Below are 23,623 nucleotides of genomic sequence, written 5' to 3'. Positions count from 1 at the left end.
GAAGCTGCAGTGAGTGTGTTGAAGGTTGGTCTACTATTTGCCTTTACTCCACAGGGCTGATCTGACATTTCCAGCTGAAAGCCTGCAGCCGTCACCAGCACCTGTCTCAGAAGACCGAGTGCCATTCCACACTTTCTGCACTTGAAACACGTTTGCTCAGCCTCTTGGCATCTCAGATTTACTCATGAATATCTCCAACAAAAGTAGTACCAAACACTGAGCTTATGTTTTGGTTTTCCTTTTCTTCAAGATATAGGTCATCAGGAACCCATCATCTTAGTAGCTTTTCTAAAAATAATTACTATTGTGCTGGCAAGATGGCTCCTTGTGTAAAGGCACTTGCGATTGAGACTGATGACCTGAGTCTGATCCCTGGGACCCATATGGTAAAAAAGGAGAACCATTTTCCACAAATTGTCCACATATGTGCTCACAGCATGTGCACCAAATCCCCACCAAACAAAACAGATTTGTTTTAATAAATGAAAGATAAAAATTTAAATGTTTTACATTTTTATGAAATTGTAACGCTGCACATGGAAATCTTACTTGTGTGAATTCTTAATAACCTCATTCACTTAGCAAGCATTTAAACCAAAGTTGTGATCACACATTTTAGGTGTTGTTTTTGTAGACTTCTAGAGCAATATGGGCAATAGACAAGGCTCTAGGTTTTGTGGACTCGTGTTTTAAGTCAGTTCAATTTGTTATCTTAGTTTTTTGTGTGTGAGACAGCATATTGGAGATATTCCACTCTAAAATGAAAATCAAATTATTAAGCAATATCTAAAATCCCCCGTGGAAATTAATTTAAATTAACAGGGAAAATTGTTTCCTGTTGTATAGAGTATTCTACAGATATGATTTGGACATGTTCTTGGTAGCAAAAGCTCTTGTTTGTGTATAAGCTCGAATCCTGGGCCATTAAATTTCTAAATCATCTTTAATCTGGCCTATATCCTGCAAAAAAATAAATTGCAGCCTGAAGTTACACAATAATTCTCATAGCTATGTAAATTATTTCTGAAATTCTTGAACAACATTGTCACTTTAATAATATATAAACTAGGTTTAACCATTGAATTAGAAGGGGTTATGTGAAAATAACTTTTAAAATATGGAGGATAATCTTGAGATTATAACAGTGGTTATTTACGGATGATTTCCTTTTTTTATGCTAAAAAGGAATAAGGTTGAAAGTATTAGTAATATTGGGGCAGTGAGATGGCTAAGTGGGAAGAACACTTGCCACACAAGACTGACAGCCTGAGTTTGATCCCCAGAACTCATGTGAAGGTGCACGGGGAGAACCAACTTCACAACGCTGTCCTCTGACCTTCACACGTGTGTCATGGCCTGTGTGCACCCCCCCACACTCACACACATCACACACACACTCACACATCAGTCACACATCACACACACATCACACATCACACACACACATCACACACACACTCGCACATCACACACACACCACACACACACATACTCACACATCACATCACACACACACAACACACATACACATTACTTTTTTAAGTATTAGTAACACTGCAAACATGAGCGGTCACCCAGACTCAGTAGATACCCTGTATTTCTACTTAGGTTCTTTTCTTAGAGGAAAAATGTTTTTCTAGCAGAGGGTTTGGACTCTCTATACTGTAAAGTATCTTAGTATTGCATATCCATAGAGTCACCCTGGATGACAGAATTACCTGTTAAAGCTCCTGTAATCAGGCAGTTCTGCCTTTCCTTCAGGCTTGAAAAGTTTAGGATACAAAGCCTCTACGAGTTCTGGGTCATCGCCAATGGCCTGCTCCCAGGGAGACTGGTAGTACTTAGGGACAGCCGTGGTGTTGAATCTTTCAGGAGGAATTTCCTTCAGTGGTCCAGAATAGCCTTTGGAAAGATAAAATAAGAGTGTGGGTAAACAGAGTGTCCAGAGTTACTAAACGCCACCTAACATCTTTCTGTGTTCAATTCTTTTTTTGCTGGGGTAAATTTATGAAGAATTCATCCTTTCTCTGATCCATCAGAACGTAGCATTTAGAAATTAGCCATTTAAAAATTCCTTTAAGCTTACAGAATTCTGGAAAGAAGACAAAATTTTTAATTTTAATGTTTAGTTTTTCCAAATCATGTTATTTTTTCCTTGATTATCACAATATATATTTGTGCTGTTTAATTTTTGTCAAGTTGACACAAACTTATACATAACTAAAACCTCAGAAACTTCTGACAGAATCTAAAATCATTTCAAAGCATTCTAAAGCACAGTCATCAATTTGACCCCTGCACCACTGGGCCAGGTCCCACACTCTCTCACCATTTAATCACTTCTACTTTAGGTATCCCTGATGCTCTTTCATATCTAAAATGTTTTTGATTTTCATCTGTCAAACCATACTTAGGACTGAGACAAAGCATTTCCTAAAAGCTTCCTCAAACTCACAAATCTCTAAACATTATCAACTCTACTTCTTAAGGATTTCATACAATACTTGCTGGCCAAAAATTGTGTTTCTGTCATTGTGAATAGTTCTTTAGTTGAAAACTAAGAACTTGGCTTCTGTAAATCTTAAATATACACTACAAATTCACATTTTTTCATGAATTCTCATTCAAGTCCTCTATATGCAGTCTGTAGATAGAACTGTGTGAGTTGTTGCTCTAGAACAGTCTTTCTTCCTGCCCATGCCATTACTGCTTGCCTGGCTCAGGCTCGTCTACTTCTAGCCTAGGTTTCACAGTGGCCTTGCCACGAGCCCTTCAGCTCCTTGACACTCTGTGAGCCACACTCCACACTGTTGCCCAGGCCTTCTGAACTAGAATCCTCATCATGTCACGGCTGCCCCGGCTCAGAGGGCTTTAAACACTCCCCAGACAAATGGTTCGTGATCATTTTAAGATTTTCAAAAGATTGTTGATATGCTGAATTATTCATAGGAAGTAAGCAAATTTTTTATTTATTTAATTTTTGTTTTTTTTTTTTTCCCGGAAGCCTATAGATTCCAATCTGTGCCTCCCAAGTATTCCTGGGTGTGGGTCCATGCTCTGGAGACAGGGTCTAAGTAGCCTAGGCTGGCCTGAAGGCCATAATCCTTCTGCCTTACCTTCCAGAGTACTAAGATTACAGTAATGAGCCATCCCTATCTGGACAAATAGATGCTTAAAAGACTGCATGTAAAGTCCTTTAAGAGTAGCTGGAGAAATGGTTCAATAATTAAGGGCACTGACTGTTCTTGCAGGAGACTCAGGTCAGTTTCCAGCACTCACATGGCAGCTATCAACCCTATGTATCTCCAGTTCCAGGGGATCTGACACCCTCTTCTGACATTGCATGACGTGGGTGCACTTACAAAATGCAGGCAAAACATTCATATACATAAAGTAAAAACCAATAATTTTTTTTTTCAAAAAACAAAGACCGATGAAAGAAATCTCCACAAGGTCACTTTACAAGAAATATCTGTAAGTTTGGTACCAGACATGAGTTTAATCCTTCATTAATCAGTATGTCCTCATAGATTTATAACTTAAGTCCTCATCTATAAAATGAAGATTTCAATTAATATCATAGCTATTGGGAAATTAAAATAATATATGCCATTACATTTTATAGATTATATGGTCTCACAACACATATAATTTCAATCTAACTACAAATGTCTTCATTTTCCATATATGAGGTGACTGTTAAGAAACACCCATAGACCAGGGCCAGGGAGGTAGATGGCTCAGTAGATAAAAGTTTAGCCCATCAAGATTGATGACCTGGGCTTGATCCTCAGGACTCACTTGCATCTGCAATCCTAGCTCTCCTACCCTGAGATGGGAGTCAGAGACAAGAGAATCAGCTAGAAGCTCCAAGGGCTAGCTAGCCTGGAGTAACCTGTGCCATGACAGAAACAGCAAGAAAGGCCTGGTCTCAAGGTTACAACTGATGCCTGAAAATTGTCCTGTGACTTCCACACGCACTCAGTGGAGGTCAGACACAGAAAATAAGCAAGAAAATAAGTAAATAAAATTTTAAAGTAAATACCATAGACCATCTGAAAGAACATAAAACTATTATATTTTACATGATTCCTTTCCCTTTGAATTTTTACATTTATCTTAAGCTTATCTACAAAATGAATGTTTAATGAGAAAAGCTATGTCATTTAAATGCCATTTAGCCAAGGCCTGAAAAGAGTCATGACTTCATATACATAGCAATTTTATTGTTGCATTTGAAGGAGATTAGTTACCTGGTGCAATGTTCTCTGGATTTGGAGGGCTTCGTGGATCTGGGGTGTTGGGAGGAGTTAAGGGGGCTTGCTGTGAGCCACCGTCCAGGTTGCTTCCATCCATTTTCCCATTCTGCATAGCAATGTTGTGCTGTATTTGATTAAAAGTAAGTTTAAACTGTTAGACACATTAATAGTGGCCATAAATACGAGACTCCATTTGAGTATCTAGAAATTAAACAAAATGTCACTATATTGTTTCATAAGTCCTCAAAAATGTACATAGTAAAAAGGTGAATGGGCCAGGCATGGTGGTGCGCGCCTTTAATATCAGCACTTGGGAGGAAGAGGCAAGCAGATCTCTGAGTTCAGAGCCAGCCTGGTCTACATAGTGAGTTCCAGGACAGGTGGGGCTACAGGGAGACCCTGTCTCAAAGAGACCAAAAACAAAAAGGTGACTGGTCCAATGAAAAATGTCATGTATGTGAATTTAAGATCGTCTCATAATGACAAGTCACTTAACAAAACTTAAAGCTAAAATTAATTGAGTCTTACTGTGTGCAAACCACTGTATCTAGAGCTTCATAGCAGTTATTTGATTTTATAGTCACAATATCACTATGAAAAACATGCTTAATTTTTAAATCTTTACTAATCTAATAATGTAAAGCATATTGGTCAAACATTTGGCCTAGAGATTTTTTTACATTCGCATTGTGGTTTTTAAAATATTTTTATTTTATGTGTATGAATGTATTACCTGGATGTAGGTAGGGTGCAGTCATATTGTGCATTGCCTGAAGTGGCCAAAAGAGGGCATTGGATCCCCTGGAACTGGAGTTACAGACAGTTGTTACCCACCAAGTGGGTGCTGGGAATCGAACCCAAGACCTCTGTAAGCCAGTGCTCTTAATCACTGAGCCATCTCTCCAGCCCCAACATTGTGTTTTATAGATAAGCTTTAAATTCTCTAGTATGAAGAAGTTTTAAAACCTTATATGAGATTTGGATGCTGTCAGGCATCCCACACCCCCATCGAATAAATGGAAAAACTACATGCATTTTGATTTCTATGGACTTGATAAAGAATGGCCATGATATTTAGTCTTAAGTGAATTTTCTGTAGTCTATAATTTAGAATTAATTCTACAACAACCAAACACCTTACAAAGCATTTGCATTTTTAAAAGAGAAACAGGCATAATAGTAGGTTATGTCCTTGGAAATACAGTGAGGCCTTATTCTTATGCTAAGGTATCATTTCTATATAAAAGAAATATATAATTTTTTTAAGGGGTATGGGACCAGAGAGATGACTCAGTGGTTAAGAGCACTGGCTGCTCTTGCAAAGGTCCTGGGTTCAATTCCCAGCACCCACATGGAGGCTAACAGCTGTCTGTAACTCCAGTTCCAGGGGATCTGAGGCCATCATCTTCTGGCCTCTGCAGGCATTGCACACATGTGGTGCACTTAAACATATGTAGGCAAAACACTCATACATGTGAAATTAAAATAAATCAAAAAGGAGAAATCTTTAAGATCAAAATCAGAAAGAAAACCTTACTGAGAAACTGCAGAGACCGGTCTTGGTTAGCTTTTTTCCCTGCGTGATGTGTAGAAAAATACCAACTAATGCTTTTTCATTTCTATACTTATTTGTTAGTTTTTGGTGAAAAAAAACTTTGCTTATCTAATATTTATTTAATTTCATAGAAATTTGATGATAAAATCTGTTTTGTCCTAAAATTCAAATACCAGAAATAAAGGCTGTAAGTTATAAGGGAGCACATTTCCTCAGTTTCCTGGCTGAGCCACGTGCACTCTGTCAGTGCCCTGTGCCTGCTTGTTTTTGTAGCACACACAAATGTCTGCCTCTGCACCTGGAGTCTGATCTTATCCTCTGTTCTTTTGCTTCTCATGAAAAACCCCATTTAGTTAATGCTGATAATAATACTGATAAAATGAAATTGTCATTTGTACACCTACAAATTTACACCTACAAATTTACATCTACAAAATTACATTTGTAGGTGCTGGAGAGATGGCTCAGTGGTTAAGAGCATTGACTGCCCTTGTAGAGAACCCATGTTCGATTCCCAGCACCTACATGGTGGCTAACAACTGTCCTTAACTCCAGTTCTAGGGAATTCGATGCCTTTTTCTGACCTCTGTGAGCATTGCATGACATGGGTGCACTTCCATACATGCAGGCAATACACCCATACACATAAAAAATAAAATATTTAAATTACATTTATAAAATAATGATAATCTGGCTTCATGTGTGAACTTTCCAGGAATGTAATATTTCCAAAGAATAACTTTTTGAACAAAATACTTACTCTTTATTAGAACTTAAAAAGAGATTTTGGAAATTTTCTCATAGCTACTTCTAATTGAGGTTCAAGTTTATAGCGAAAATATTGAAATTTTAAACATTTAAAAAAACTTTAACATTGTATATCTAATTGCAAACCTGTTTATTGTTAACGGCTTTACCCTTGCACATAGACTGCCTTACCACATTTATGTCATTGTGGGTCCCCAGATAGTTCATAATCTGTCTAAACTCTTGTGGTTATACAAAGACTATTTTAACAAGTACTGAACATACAGCATTTTTACATATATACATATAAACTCAGTGTTTTACATTTTGAACTCAGCACCTATCTTGAGTGTTTGACTTGATTAGCTATAGTTACTTCTACCGCCTTAAAAACAGCCTGCCACGCTCAGTTGTAAAGGCATACTGAATAAAGAATTACCTTCTTAACTTCCTAGAATGTGTCCTGGAAAGGAATCTCACTTATGTGCACAACTAGTCCTACCTACGTTCATCCTGGAGTCATGAGTGTAGCTGGAGCCGCTTCCTGAAGATTAGGATGATTAGGAACATAAACTCTTTTGTTAGTCACTAGCAGGAGGGGCCGGATACCTCTATGATCATTGGTTAGTGCATAAACAAAGCCTTACAATGCTCAGGTGGGGACTTTAGTTATGACCTAAGCCTTAAATTATAGTGTTCATCATCCTCTGTACTTCCCTTCAGAAATGTTGAAAAGACAAATGAAAATGTGCCTTGTTGTTTAGTGAGGCTAACCCTAAAGAAAATAAAGCCAGAATAGTGACTTACAGGTTAGAAACATGGAAGTTAAAAAGAAATAGACAATATACAGTACATAATTTCTCCATAAACATTAATAAAAATAGGTCTTGTTTTGGGTTGTTGTACACTTTGTGTCAAATACATAGAAGTTACTTTTTAACAAAATGCAATACATATGCATTCATACTCCCAGTATAGCTTGTTTGGTCTTACTTCAGAATTACCTTTTATAGTACACTTTCCCAATATCCTTTTACAGTGATTTATAGAAGAAAATTTTAATTATCATTAATTCCTCTTCCATTTTATTTTCTCTTGAATACGATTTTCTTCATCTATTTCGTTTCTCTTTCTTTGCCTTTTATCTAAGACATTAATGGCTTTATCAACTAGGGCTTCAACTGGTTCACATAGCAAGTGATATTTCATCATTCTCTTGAGGAACTCGTGTTTGTAGACATGATTGTTTATGTTGCAAGAAGTACATGTGGCTTGAATTTTCCTGTGCTCCTAAGTAGCAGATTAAGCTCGTTTTGGTGGTGCACATTTATAATCCTAGTACTTGGGAGCCGAAAACAGGAAGATAAGGAGTTCGAGGCCAGCCTTGGCTACATAGCAAGCTGGAAGTCAGCCTGGGCTACAAATAAATAAATAAATAAATAATAATGGAATTTGTGATAATGACATTGATTAGTGGGGAATCTGACATGTTTTCATCTATATGAGACTCTAAACATAAAATATAAACTATACATATAAACTAAATAATTATTTTGAAAATGTCTATAGCTCAGGGAACATGGTAAAAGTAAAAGGATTCTTCAGAAAATAATAAATTAAGCTCATGTGATATAAATCATATAAAAACGATTCAAGAGCCAGATTGTAAGAAAATAATTACTCTTATCTTTTGCTGTTACTTGGTCTTATTATCTCTAGGCAAAGGCTGTGTTTATTCATCTTTGAACATTCAACAAACTACAGAATAATAGCCACTCATAGATATTTGTAAAAGTATAAATTAAATAATGGGAATAGACATTCTTTTAAAAAATTCATCATATTAACAGGGTTCCAAGTGCGTCTGGGACCTTGAGGAAGTGGGCATATCAGCATATATGTTGTCTTTCTCAGTCAGTGCTGTTGTTGAGGCATATTTTAGATTTAAAATCATAGAACACAGAGACTGTGCAGGTTAGAAGGTGCCTTAGAGAGCATTTAGGTCCATACCTACATTATTCAGACAAGAAAAGAAATTCAGAAAAGCAAAGAAACTTGTAACTTAACTCCAGCTCACATGGTTAATAGGAGAGCCAACACCAAGCCCTCATCACTTGGTTTCCAGGTCAGAGTTTCCTTTGAATGCACATGAGATGTGTTGATTACAATGACTAGAATGCTTTTTCAGTTTTGTGGAATATTAATTTTTTACTTTTGAGAATTCCATATACAAGCATTGTATTTCCACCTCTCCCATCTCCCCCCAACTCCTCCCATGTCCTCCCAACTCTCCCTCAATTTCTTGCCTTTTCTTGGATTAGTATTGTTATATTTTCCTTTGAATGCACATGAGATGTGTTGATTACAATGACTAGAATGCTTTTTCAGTTTTGTGGAATATTAATTTTTTACTTTTGAGAATTCCATATACAAGCATTGTATTTCCACCTCTCCCATCTCCCCCCAACTCCTCCCATGTCCTCCCAACTCTCCCTCAATTTCTTGCCTTTTCTTGGATTAGTATTGTTATATACATTCATACACACACACACACACACACACACACACACACACACACACCACATATACATGCATATAATGCAGTGACTCCATTTAGTGGTGCGTGTACATACCCTGTTTAGGGCTGCTCACTTGGAATTAAATAACCCCTCAGGGAGCTAGTCCTTGGAGAAAACTGATTCTCCCTCCCCCAGCATCCATAGACTGCCTGTAGCTCTTCCTCTGAGGTGGGACCCTGTGAAACTTCCCCCATCCACTTTGTTTTGCCAACTGGCTTTGTCAGTATGAAGACAACAACTTCACTTCTAAGAGCCAAGCTTCATTCTCCTTTACCCTGTCGCTTAAGTATAACCAATACTTTTGAATACTACTTTCCTCGTCCCTAAAGAAAAGAGATCAAATCTTACCAGACTTCAGAGTATATGATGTAATCCAATGCAATGCCTCGTCACTGCATCCTTTATTACTTTTTACTGCTCTTGGTATTTATCATCATTAAATTGTTTATCTTAGTATGTCTGTTTGAGACTATATTTTTCATTTAGTGTCCAACTTTCTTGAATAGTGAAAAATTCTCAGAACATATCTTGATGCATCTGTTGGATAACTAGAATATCTAAAAATAGCTATATAACATTATTACCCACAACTTAGGACAGCAATGATGCGAAAATATGTTATATTCATAGGGACACTTTTAATCTCATTGAGTATACCTCAGAACCTAGTTACTGTATTATTATTAACAATATAATAAGAATTTATGAAAATTGGCATTATTCACTTAATGAGATATCCGAACTTAGATGGTTCTGGAAGACTTTCCTTAAGTCACCTATTTCATATTATTTCATAAAATGTCCTCTTCATTGTCTTTACTTGATGAATGTGATTATATAATAGACTGTCAGGTAAGTATAGATTATTTTCGGCTCATACTGTATTAACTAGAGACATTTTCTGATAACAGGATACTATGTATAATTATAGGCTAACATAACATATATTTATCCTTGACTTCAAGTGAAAAAATTATTCTTCACAATACTTTAGCTGAGCATGACTTTATATCTAACTGAACTTACAATTATCACTAGAATTAACCTAGGTATTTTATTGCTTGGTTGATTGATTGTAGTGCTAGGGGTTGAATACTGTGCCTTGAACAGGCCAGCAGAGATTCTACCATTGCATTAAATCCTTACATCTCAGAAATTTTCTTTTACTTATTCAAAAGTATAGCAAGGCAATAAAAATAAAAAGCAAAGCCATTTTCCCCTTAGCTGATTATCTGTTATAAACTAACTTCCTTTTCTACAATTTTTCTAAATGACTGTTTGAATGCATATGATCTTAACACAATATGTAAAATCTAGTTTTTGTTTCTTGATTTGTTGTAAGATATGCTCTCATTATGTAGTCCTGGCTGCCTGAAACTCACTATTATGGCCTTGAACCTGTGGATGACTCTTCCACCTCTGCCTCCCACATGCTGGGATTACAAGTGTGCTCCACCACACCTAGCTGTGAAATCAAATGTAGTACATTAAAGTTTTGCTGTTTTTTTAGCCCAAAGAGAATGAATACTTTGAGAGGAGACTGATGGAGCTTGTCGCTCTCAGTATTGGCAGGGTCAGGATGTACCAGGATGTACTCAGCAGATACAAGGCTTACCCTTACTGTGTGGCGCACTATGTGCTTTGGATGTGTTTCCATCACAAACATTTAACTGGTGGTGATAAGACTTGGAAACTTTTAGTACAACAACTCTTCACTCCCTCTCCCTCTCCTAACAAAACAGGCCAGTTCTTCAGTGCCAAATCTACAGCTTACAGTGTCCCTGTTGAACAAAAAGCATGCTCATATCATATACAATGCTGCCTTTGTTTACCCACCTAAGCTATTCATGGTCATGAAAAATAATGTCTAATAGAATTCACTGAAAGGAAATATGTAGAACAATTTGTTTGGGAGTCTAATGACACATATGACCCTAGGTGTGGCGCCCACTCATTTAGACATTCCACGGTAGTTATACCTACATTTATTTGTGCTTTAGATTCGTACTGGAAATTTTCAAAGGTGTATTTGTCAGATCTTCTTTGACGCATCTTGAACAACCTGGCACCCCGGTTACTGAGGTGGGACAATTCTTCCAACATGATGTCTCTGGGGATGCTGACCTTTTTGCCCAGGTCCATGCCATCTATATCTGTAAAACAATATTCCCATGCATTAAAACCCAAATCATGCAATTTAAAATGCTTTCCTAAACTCTAATGTTTGTTTCCTGCTTTACAATATTGTAGTGATTGAGATGTGGGCTCTTTAGTAGGCTGATTTTGGTTAAAAACTGGACCATTCACCATTTTTTCTGCATGCTCATAGATATGTGGCTTATTTTATCTAAACCTCAATTTCCCCATTTCTAATGTCTAACTAATAATAATGAAAATAATAAGTACTGTGAAGAGTTGATATGAGAATTAAATAAAATGCTTCACATAAACCACTTAGCATGATATCAGGCATATAGAAAGGGACTAAACTTAGTTGTCACTACTCTCACAGTGTAATTTAGTCTTTCCATATTTACTGAGTTTTCAAACAACTGCCTCATAATTCATAAGCTCTGTTTTTTCCTCACAGTTTTACATATCAGGCCCGGCATGGGAGGCAGAGGCAGGTGGATCTCTATGAGATCAAGACCAGCTGGGTGTACATAGTGAGTTCCAGGCCAGCTGGAGATACAGGGAGACCCTGTCTGGAAATAAACAAGCACATTTTTATGTCTTATCTTGAACTCTGCCTAGTACTAAAGTGCATACCCCCCTCCAGCTCCATTTCTGAGACTTGGTGGCAATGCTGGTTATTGTGTCCAGCCCCAAGCAGCCTGCATAGAGGCAGGTGAGATATCCAGAAGGGAATCTTTTCCAATCAGCTCTGTGACTTGCTTCTCTAAAATCCATGCGTAATGGATTACTCACGCTTCCTTGTAGTCCCAACAACACACAATAACACCAAATCACAATTGCTTTATGGTTTGAACTTTGCTTAGGTTTTAATTTTATATCTTCTGTGAGTTAAATGTAGAACTTTAGTAATGAGTGTTATTTTCAACTGAGAGTGTTGGTGCATGCCTGTAATCCCAGCAATCATGGGTTCATGGCCAGCCTGAGTGACATAGTGAGTTTGATGTCAACTTGGGCTACATAGTGATATTCTGTTGTTATTTCTTTTCCTGAGACTGGTTTATAGCCCAGGACAGCCTTCAACTAATGACCCTCCTGTGTTGACCTCCTCAGATGCTAAGATTGCACATGTGTGCCACCATGTCTGGCTTCTTCATTTGCTTTTAGAATCAGGAATATATTTCTGGTTCTATATATAACTCACAGAATCTTTTTTCCACTGAAAAGTTTTGTTAAGTTCATAGGAAGAAAATCGGAACTGTTAGGCAAATAATTACTTTGAGACATCAATCATAGATGATATGACAAATTATCTATGATAATTAGACTGTGAGGAGTGTTTACTGGAATATGCAGTCCTTGGTAGAATAACAGAACTAGTTCTGGGACAAAGGAAGTTAACGTAGAGATGAATTTCTGGGTATACATATAAGCCTTTGATGAAGCCAAGCAGATCACATCTGATCTCTTCAGATATGGAAACCAGAGGATTTCCTTTATTGTTTAGCTAGTTATTTTCTGTTAAAAGCATGCTGCCTCATGTAGTTTTTTCTCTCTACTAATTTAAGAATAAAGAGTATGTTAAAATTAGAATCACAGTGAGGCTGGCTGGAACCCCATAGTAAGGTCGTGAATCAAGAAGGAGCTAGGAGAGGTATTTGAAAAAAAAAAATTTACAGCCTTGGTTACAGGCGCACTGGTTTCACAAGAAATAATTATTGCTCTTTATCAACTCACCACAAGCTGCCACAAGGAATAAATGTGCAACCACAGTTACCAGAACATATGTGTCCTCAATGGCAGGATACACAAAGAAATAATCAGTGAATATAATCCATTGTTGATTGTAAATTTATGCTCCCAGAGAGGGAAAACGAGACAGAAAGGAGGAGGCATCCAAATGACTTGACCAACTCTCACCTTATTCATTCCATTCCATCCCAGTCCACATCGTAACCCTAAATGTTCTCCTTCCCACTTCATATTGCCTTCAAGTGACTGAAAAGCCTCTGGCTGTCCTGGCTCAGAAGCACTGCGTAATAAACTCAGTGATTGCTGGAACTTGTACTAGCTGACAGCACCAACTGATAAGTTTTCAGGATTCTATAAGCTAGTGAACACATCATTATTAAAATTATTAGCCAGATGTGGTAGTACGTCCTATAGTCCCAGTACTCTGGAGGTGGAGGCAGAGGATCGGGAACTCAAGGTCAACTTAAGTTGCATAGTAAGTTCAAGGCTGGTTTGGGCTACTTGAAACCCTGTCCCTGGACACTCCAAAAGATATTATATAGGGCTGTGGATGTAGCTCAGTGGTAGAGAACTTGCCTAGCATGTATGAGGCCTTGTTTCATTCACAGCAGTGAAAAAAAGAAGAGAATTTTCTGGCTGTGCATGGTGGCGTAGCCCTGTCATTCCAGCACTTGGCAGACTGTGGCAAGAGGATCATAAATAGGAAGCCAGCCTGAGCTAAATGGTAAGACCATGGGTAAAAATTACATCATACTCAAAGCAATAACTACTCAAAAGTATCACTTTATAATTCCCTTACTACTTTTTGCCATTATTTCTATGACCGTGAGGTTATTTGTATCATAACTATGTGAGGAAATATGAAAATACTATAGTACTTACTATACCGTTACTCTAGAAGTTCATGTGTGATGTTGTTTTACCCTACTTCTCTTCCCACAATTCATTTAGTATCTCTACAATAGGAGCTTGAGCTTGACCATGGTGAGAGTATTTCTACTGCAAAATTTGGCAAACTACAAATGAAAGCATCATTTTTCTCCCCAGAGAACCAGCTGTTAAATGCTTACAAGCATACCACTAGACACATGCATCAATGTCAGTAGTATATTAAGTCAACATACTTTGCATAAAAAAAGACAAACTAAATTCTCTAAGGTTTCCTTCCCATGGCTTTTTAAGCTAAGTTTATGATATCTCAGAAGCAGGACTTTCAGGGCCATTTGTGAGCTGGGACTCTAATGCATGATCACGCTCGTTACTCAAACTTTCCGTGAAGAATGCTGTTTACTGAGCACACAGACTCAACAGTTCAGCTGTCTCCTGCCCTTTATTGCAACCCCCTGCACAAGGTCATAACAGTGTGTTTAATCTGTATGCCTGATAAATGATATGTCTTATTCAGGAATTCAGGATACACATCTTTGCCTTCATGGCTTAGGACGCTGTCTTCAAGGCATTAGATCATCTATTGAAAATAAAATTGCTAGACATACTTTCCTACTGGTGTCATTTATAGTGGTCTAGAACTATAATCCGATCCATGAATGTAATTCACTTACAAATAATTGTAGTACGATAAAAGGTCTTGTAAAACGGTTTGCTCATGATTGACAGGCAAATACAATCCTAATAGAGTGGATGAAAACACAGGAGGTCAGTTAACTGAAGCTTATTTTACTTAGGGTGACTCTGCACTTACATAGGACCCTATCTATAGGTATTCATCTATTCTATATGAATAGAATAATAGTCCATAAAATCTGTTATTACATAATATGTACTACATAGTCCTGTATAACAGAAAATATTGTAGTCTGGACTGTGACCTTAAATAATGCCTGAAAACTTTCCATTTCATAAAAGTTTACTGATAACTTTTTTCTTAGATGAAAATGAATTTGAAACCCACCTGGGATTCTTTGTTTTCCTATTTCAAATATTTTTGTCATGATTTGAGGGGTATTGGTTGTTTTTGTCTAGTTTAACTTATTTTTGTTTTATGTGTATGAGTATTTTGTGTGCATGTATATAAGCACACCCATGCATACAATGCCCCAGAGATCAGAAGAGGGTGTTGGATCCTCTGGAACTGGACTTATGGTCAGTTGTTAACTGCCATGTGGGTGTTGGGAATCAAACCCAGATCCTCTGAAGAGCAGCTAGTGCTCTTAAACCCATGTTTTGTTTCACTTTTTTGAGGCAAGGTCTCACTATGTAGCCTTGTTTGGCCTGTAACTCACTATATAGACCAGGCTGGCCTGATCTCAAAGAGATCCACCTGCTGGTGCCTCCTAAATGCTGGGATTAAAGGTGTGTGCCACCAAACCTGACCTTCAATTTGTGTTTTCATTTTGAGTTTTAATCCTACTTTATAAAGCTTTTTGTGACTATGCCATTATTCAAAATATAATTTAAAAATTTTTAAAGAATCTAAATATTTAGGAAATGAAATTGCTAATGTTTTGAATTACACAAGCTGTACAAACAGAACCGTCCAGTGCTATGTACAGAACGCAAAAGAACATAGTGCAGTGGAAAAGGCTCATAGAAAACTAGGATAATGGGATAGTATTGCTAAAATTAAATTCTAAAATTTCAACTTCGGTATCAAGTATCATTCTGCCTTGTTCACTGGTACCAGCTCTCTGAAGGACATACTCTTCAAAGGGCTCTGCTTACTGCAGAGATTACAGCAGTGATGACGTGAAAAGTGACAGTGACTTGTCCTCCTTGCTCGATACTTGAGGTACATTAGGAATTCCTGCCATTCTCCTTTTGATACTGAAACTTTGATGGACAGGAAAAGTGAAAGCTGTCGTCACATAACCCTTCACCTGAAATTCTAGACCTTGTACTCTGTAATTTTTCAAAGGATCCTTGTGATTTGTATCAATATTATTCTTTCTTTTGTTTCTGACAGGGAAACAAACACAGTGCTCCTTGACTTCAGCAAGCTCAGGAAATTTGAAACCGGGCATTTTAGGATTAGATGCAGCCATGTATACATATCAATACAGCACTCCATTTAGAACCAGGGCTTTCTGTTTTCAGACCACAAAGCTAAACTCTCTTCCTGAAATTACAAGTAATTGGCCTAGTTCTTTTCAGTGTTCCAGGGAAAGCTGTTCACCAGTCATGAAGAGAAAAACCACAAACCAAAAACACAAAAAAGAAAGAGAGAAAGAAAGAGGGATGGAGGGAGGGAGGGAGGGAGGGAGGGAAAGCAAGCTCACAGTGGAGTGAAAAACTGGAGGTTAACAAGCAGGCTTTGCAGCACCTTTTCCTTTCCTATTGAAACTCTTACTCTGAGCTGCCAGCAATATTTGCATTTAAAGTCACGGACCATCACATTCCCCGTCATTTTCTGGTTGTTTTAATTCCAATTTCTTTTCACACCCTCTGAACTGATACTGTTGCTTTAAAGTGCCTCTTATTCTGCTCTGCCTCTTCCTCTTCCAATTTCTTCCTGTCCTCCTACTCCCTAGTCTCCATGTTTGAAATGAGTTACTAAGTAAGCAATGATTATAGTTCATGGTAGAACACACACAAGGATTCCAGGTGAGCTGCACAGGACGAGGGGGCAGGGGACTGTTGTGGACTCGGTTGTCCTCACGATTAATTCATGTCCAGATAGTACACAATACTTCTTGTAGTCTTTGCCTTTCACGATAGCACTTGTTAGATGCCAGCAACCATGGCTGAGCTGCTGTTGTGTGAAGTACAGAGGTTTTGTTGCAGCAGTGACACAAGGCAGCTTCCCCCTTAGCTCCCCTAAGGCCAGTAAGATGATGATCATGATTGCTTTATGGTATGAGACAGCCTGGGTGAGAGATTTTTTTTTTTTTTTAAAGAAACACTTATTGACTTATTTGTGTGTTGGGGGGTATATGCACACATATGCACTCACACGCTTGTGGAAGTATGTTTTCACTTTCCATCATGTGGGTTCTTGCGATTAAATTCAGATCATCAGGCTTGGAGGCAAGAGCCTTTATTTACCTGATAAGCCATCTGATAGGCCCTGGATACTTTTACCAGCTGTTTGTTGGCATGTAGTCTGCTTCTGGTATGTAATTTGACACCCAATCACAATGGTCCATAATGAGCAACAATTTAGGTGTAATAATTAGAGAATGGGAATTACCGATTAAAAAAAAAAGCTCTCACAGGCAGGCTCCATTCCCACCTCATCCCCTGCTGGCCTCTCTCACAGGCAGGCCCAGCCTTGGCTCCAACTCATTCTCCACAGGAGGACTAGCTACCCCATTCCTCTCATCACTGTCCCTGCAGGCCTCTCTCACAGGCTGGCTTCTATTCCTTAACCCCAAATCCCAGGACTACCTTCCCAAACCAGATTAACCCCTTACCCTGACATAGATCCCTAAGTTTTCACCCAGGCGGTCCCCTCACCACCAAATTCCCAGTCTCAGGATCAGGCAGACAGACCTGCTCTGCAGGACTCTGGTAAATTGGATCAAGCTTACTGCCTCCCTCCCCCATTTCTTTCATCCAGTGATGGAGTGATGGCCACAACTGCTTGATGGAGAGAATGCAGTGTCTCCTTTGGGATAAATTGTATTCTTTTTGGTCTTTCTGAGACAGGGTCTCCCTGTAGCCCCAGCTGCCCTGGAACTCACTGTGTAGACCAGGCTGGCCTTGAACTCACAGAGATCCACCTGCTTCTGCCTCCCGAGTGCTGGGATTAAAGGTGTGTGCCACTATTATTTATTTTTCCTAATACACTTTCTTAATAAAACTTCCAATGGTTATGTCTATAAAAATTAACGGGATATAACTTTACCCTCATAGATCTTTAACAATGCTAATATAGACTAGAATCCAGCACATAACTTAGACTGAGACTATATTATATTTGTTAGTATAATGTAGTTAGAACATGATTTAGCCAGAGTGTTTTAATATAAAAAATTCAGTCTCAAACTTAAGTGATTATCCAATTTTTGCCTTATTGACTAAGAAGCCCATACAATTTCAAGCAAATGACCTGAAGCAGGGCACACAAAGATGCACACACATTTAAAAGATGCATGGAATTTGGAACTTTGGATTGATACAGTCTGGTATCCAGATTGGACTATTTCTTATTTTTTAACTCTAAGTTAATAAAATATGAGAACCAAGGGGGAAGCCAGCACAGTGATTTGATATCACAGAAAACAAAATGGAATAGGACTTTTCAATAGGACTGCAGTGTGTGGGGAAATTGTAAGAGTCTTTGGTTTTTTCTGGCTTGCGTCATACAAAGGATACTATGAAAATACTACTCTGAACCCAGTTTCCAGGTGCTCCTATGAGGTCTCACGCCTGTAGATGTCAACATTATCAGGGTGAAAGGCTCCATCCGCTGTTGGGAGGAGAGTAAGGACGCACCCTGCAGATCCCACAGATGTGTCTGCACTGGCTCAGGTCAGCCTTCAAATGGTCTGGGTATTCAAGTTCACTTTGGAAAGTATGCTCTCCTTTTCATGAACAAAATGAATTTCCTTTGTGACAATCAAAGCATAAGATATAAAACATTGCTTTCTAAAGTTATTGTAGAATTTTTTAAAGGACAACGTGAGCTAATACCTTGCATCTATCATATACTAAAGTGTTGTTTTGTGATTACAAGAACTTTATTTTTCAGAAACTATAAATAAAAGTAGATTTTGATCACAAAATATGTTATTAAATCAATTATTAAATGGGAATACTGGTGGCAGGGTAGATAAAATATGAATTCCTCTGCAATCATTTTCATAAAATTTTTAAAGGATGACAGAATGTATTTTGAGTTTTTATGAAGTGAAAATAAAATAGAATAAAAAAGATAAGATTGTATGAAACTTGTCCAAAAACAAGCCAAAAAATGAGGAGTCATGTTCACTGATAGTGAGAGGCAAGCCAAGGGAATGTACATCAGCTGTCAGCTTGCTTCATTCCTCCTACAGCAGTTGTCCATCTGAAAATAGCTTCCAAATGAGAAAGGATGACTACAAAAGGATTAGTTACCATAGGCTTCTCGACACCCCTAGAGCGCCACGTCTGTTATGTACTGAAGGAAACGAAGTACAGAGCGTTAAGAGGAAGGGTCTGTATTAATGCTGTCCTACGTTAGGGCTGTGAAGGGTTTGTTGTGATACCATTTCCATGGATTTCCTTCATGAGAGCTGATGCTTGCTGTTTCCGCGGCTTCGCCATGGCAGTATGTGATAGCATAGCTTTTTGTTCCCTGTTGAAAATAAAGGACGTTATTGAGGTAATGTGAAAAATTCATTATAGTCATCCTTCTCGAAAGAGACCATCTTCGTTCTTTATCAAGATTTGTTACTACTTTCCACTGAAAGGCTGCTGCTGATGTTGACAGAGAATGCTTGTCGTCAGCAGCCTGTGTCCCAGTGAAGAGAGGATGACAGAGTTTCAGACCCTGCCTTATCAGTACAATGACCACTAGGCAGTGAGAAATGATGAAATAACCTCCTTGCTCTTCCCTCTCTTTTCTACAGTTCGTATTTGGACTCACTGCTTCCCTACGGGCCTTCATTCATATCAGCATCACAGCACATCAGTTCCAGCAAACAGTAAGAACAAGGAAGACACAAGATTCAGCCAAAACTCCTTTTTAACTTGGCTATCTTTTAGAGCAAAGAATAGTCATTTATGAGTCATAACTCTGAAATTCTGGGCCAACTAACTAACAAAATATTTTAGGAAACAGTACACTCACCTTGCTGTTAAACTGAGCTTTTCAGCCAGGATGACTCCCAATTATGGAGGAAGACTCTGGAAGGAGAAGATGATGGCACTTGGGCCTGATGGGTTTTATCCTTGAACCTGGAACGGCATGGTCCCTAGCTCTGACTCAAACAGGGAACTGAGCCTTTCTGAAGAGACTGGCATCCAGCTGACATCAATTTACTATATATAGCACCAAATACTTTAGCTACTCATATCTTCCTGGCAAAAGGGAGGAACAGGGAAAGATTAGGCTCTCCCTATTGTGTTTCTGGTTTCTGAGATAGTTGAATGAAATACTCATTCATTGGCCATGAATGAGCCAAAATGGATTTTAAAACTTCTAAAGATGTAGTTCTTATTCTATATCTTAATTGAGGTAACAGGATGCATGTATTAATTGGAACAGAATGACAGATTAGTCTTAATCAAAATGAACAGTATGGCCAATAATATCTATGGGGACTCAGGAAGCACAAAAGCAGTGATGAGTGGATCAATAGAGCCATTCCCAAAGCAAAGGCAAGAATTACTCTATCTTATAAAAGCACATAATATTTGAATAGGAAAGTGGGGGAAGATGTTGAAATGGGCCATCATAGGTTGAACCAGGAAGCTGAGTAAAAACTTAGACCCCTCAATGGGTCACTCTTTTGGAGACATCCAAAAAGATTATCCCTGAAAAGCTGCACAGCCTCTTCAAGACCTGGAGTGGAGGATTTCTGTCTGGAGGAATGATAAGAGAAGAAGTCCAAAAACTCAATCATCTAGGCTTCCTTGCAGCACTTTAACCACAAAACCATATTCCCTCCACCGATATGGTATTTTCCTTTTACTATTTGCTATTCCTGGAACATGCTTTCCTACCCACCTAGTTCGCATTCAGTGCTCAGCTTAAGTACTAAGTCCTCATGAAAACTTTCCCCAGGCATCCCACCTGCACTACCCTGTGCCGTTTTCTAACCCCTTTCTCATTTTTCTTTGCATTTTGAGTTAGTCAAGATTAATATCACATGGAAGTGAGTAACAGAATTCCCCTCCCATGTTAAAAAAATGAACAATAAAAAAGTGGAAGTTTTTCCTTAGTCTAGAGGTAAGGAATGTATGGCAGGTGTAACTGACCCGCTTATCAGGAGCTTTGCCTTCTTTTTGCTCCATTCCTAAAATGCAGACCTTTGAGGCCTAGTTCACTGTTCTGTGTCCAGGTAGCAGGCTTGTGGTTCAGACAGCAGGAAGAAGAAGAAGGCATGGCCCATGCCTTTCTTTCAGAAGATGTCTTCTTACTGTTCACACCTCTCCTGTTTATATCCGTTGGGCAAAGGTTAGTCATATAGCCATACATAGCATTAAAGAGAAATCTACTAAAATATAAGATAATGTTTTCTGGGTTACAGCTCTCAGTTTTTGTCCCAAGAATATGACAACATGATTTTTTCTGCTCCTCACTAATTATTGATTTATCTAATACATATTTTTTAACTAAAGTATGAACTCCAGAAGAGTTTGGGCTTTGTCTGTATCAGCACTTAGAACCATATCTAGGAGCTGGAGATGTAGTTTGGTTGGTAGAGTGCTATCCTGCCCTACCCAAAGCCCTGGGTTCCATCCCTAGTACCACATAAATGGGGCATCATGGCCCATGCCTGTAATTCTAGGATTCCAAAGTGGAAGTAGAAGGATGAGGGTCAGGATTTCAAGGTCATCCTCAGCTACAAAGAGAGCTGGAGGTCAGCCTGGGCTATATGAGACCCTGTCTAAAAAATAACATCCACCACCACAACAACAAAAAAAGTGTATCTGGTATGTAAGTACCTAATGTCAATGGAGTGAATGAGGGGTCTGAAAATTCACTGTAGAATGCATCAAAGTTTCGGCATGAATTTAGAGTTCCCTGGTTATAAACACTTGGAAGGAAATGAGATTGTAGTAAATGAACAGTCATTTGAATATAAGATGGTGTCTATTTATGGGAGAAGTTATACTTTAGAGACTGAAAGAGGCTGGTGGTATAGCTCAGTGATACAGTGATTGTAAAGGCTGTGTGGGACACTGGGCTTAACTCCAGCCCCACATGTAAATAAAAGTTAAATAAAAGTTGTATGTACAACAGAAAATGTTGGACACCAATAGATATTTGAATAGGTTTGTATACCTAGTCATAGTACTGAAATTTAACACTGTAGGTTTACATTCATCTATTGCAATTGCCTATAAGCAAATATTTGCCTTGAAATTATGAACTAAGCGTCAAAAAGAAACCATTTAGTTAAAACCAATGAATTTAAATTCCCTCTCAAGACCCTTCAAATATTTGGGTGAGTGATGGCACACACATGTAATCCCAGCACTTGTAAGATGGGGGAATGCGGAGTTCAGCCAATTCTAGGTCGACCTGGGCTCATGTAGACTCCCCTCAAAAAATTAAAAAAAAAAAAAAGAACAAAATCCTTCAATAGCCCTTTGTTCCTAGCTTTAGTGTGTGTATTAGTAAAGTCTTTTCAATGCCTAGTTTTCTCACCTGTAGAATGAAGATTATAATACCTGTCATATAAAATCATGGACAATTTCTGTAAAAATCTTAGGAATTCCTTACTTACTGACAGTTTAATAAATGCTTATTTTGCTATTGTTCTTATAATATGAAAAACTTTAGAACCTTAGGACAATAAACAGCATTATTAATAAAAATAAAAATAGACTAAGAAAGCCCCAGTTTTCCTATCTGACCATCTTGTTCCAGTTTTATGGTAGATATAGTTATAAGGTTGAGACAGCATCCTCAAGAGGCAATCATGTTTTTTTGCCCATTTCTTTCAAAAATGAAAACAGAAATTTTTGAATATTTAAAGCATTTCAGGATATAATAGTTTAACTGGGTTCAATTTTCCAAACATAATTAAATCTGTTTCATTTTATCAGTGCTGGTTTTAGTAGATTTTTGGTTTCCGAGTTTCTTTTGTTCTGGAAAAGAATAAAACCAAATCCCTGGCATTGTGGTTTAAGATAGCACACACTGTCTCTGTGCTTCATGACACACTTGTGAACTTCAAAAAGAACCTTTGTGGTTATTATAAAGCATTGTCAGGAGGTCCATTTTCAAGGGTCCTTAATTTCAAATTAAGTCACAGCTAATCTGTTTCTACTTTATCTGTAGACAGATCTGGTACTACACCAAATTCCTCCCCCCACCACACACATGGTGAGTGCTCATTTATCCTATCCTCAGCCCACCCTCCCATTCCTATGGCCCAAGGCTTTCCCTATCCCTGTCCTGTCCCTGACATACTTCCAACTAGAGAAGGCCATCTTCCCCCTTACAGAATCAGTTTGTCCTATCAATCACTTCCTTCCTTGGGAAGTAGTACTTTCTTTTTCTTTCAAGTTCTAAACTCTCAAGTATTTTCCAAAAGGTGCTAAAGACAAAAGAAGAGATATTTTCCCCAGTGATCAGTTGGTGGAATTCTAATGACTGAACTTTGTATCAGGAGGATAGTGAGACAGGACAAATTTTCAATGCCCCTGTTGTCAATTGTCCCCATTGTTGGGCTGGCCACAGTTAACATTTCCAATTATTTTCCACTTGCTAAAAGAGGAGAAAAGATTAAGTAAGGTGACTGTTACTGCCACATTGCTGCCTACAAACAGACCTGTGAAAGGCAGCCTTATTCAACCAAGGGTAAACATGAGCATTTCAGCTAACTGGAGAACAAGGTCTTCGTTGATCTCCTCTAACTGGGAGCTTGTTTTGAAATTCCATTTCACCTTGTCCCATTTCCAGTCTATATTAGGTGGGTGTGGGCAGTTAGAGATCAGGGAAGGATTTGAAGGGTGCAGGATGTGGGAACGGGCTGCTAGCTGGA

General features: G+C 38.2%; 1 protein-coding gene and 1 long non-coding RNA gene across 4 annotated transcripts in view; one reads left to right on the top strand and one right to left on the bottom strand.

The window, feature by feature from the left end:
* The window catches only part of Myoz2 (myozenin 2), a 28,228-nt gene extending 8,338 nt beyond the window's left edge, over positions 1–19,890 (bottom strand). Inside the window, exons 1-5 of the mRNA XM_008846042.3 lie at positions 19,756–19,890; positions 19,172–19,260; positions 11,124–11,293; positions 4,254–4,383; positions 1,719–1,902 (exon numbers count right to left, since the gene is read on the bottom strand). Coding sequence (XP_008844264.1) covers positions 1,719–1,902; positions 4,254–4,383; positions 11,124–11,293; positions 19,172–19,247 — 560 coding nt within the window. The 5' untranslated portion in view covers positions 19,248–19,260; positions 19,756–19,890. The remainder of the gene's footprint in view (positions 1–1,718; positions 1,903–4,253; positions 4,384–11,123; positions 11,294–19,171; positions 19,261–19,755) is intronic.
* Positions 1–22,003, top strand: part of LOC103744304 — a 63,885-nt gene extending 41,882 nt beyond the window's left edge. For all 3 annotated transcript variants that reach the window (XR_003851565.1, XR_003851566.1, XR_607700.2), the window contains one exon: positions 19,535–22,003. This is a non-coding gene — a long non-coding RNA (uncharacterized LOC103744304). The remainder of the gene's footprint in view (positions 1–19,534) is intronic.
* Positions 22,004–23,623: the final 1,620 nt, after the last annotated feature.

Source organism: Nannospalax galili, unplaced genomic scaffold (genome assembly GCF_000622305.1).
Source record: "Nannospalax galili isolate Female #2095 unplaced genomic scaffold, S.galili_v1.0 scaffold142, whole genome shotgun sequence".
NCBI classification, from domain to species: Eukaryota; Metazoa; Chordata; class Mammalia; order Rodentia; family Spalacidae; genus Nannospalax; species Nannospalax galili.
This window is presented reverse-complemented; position numbering and strand designations above follow the sequence as displayed.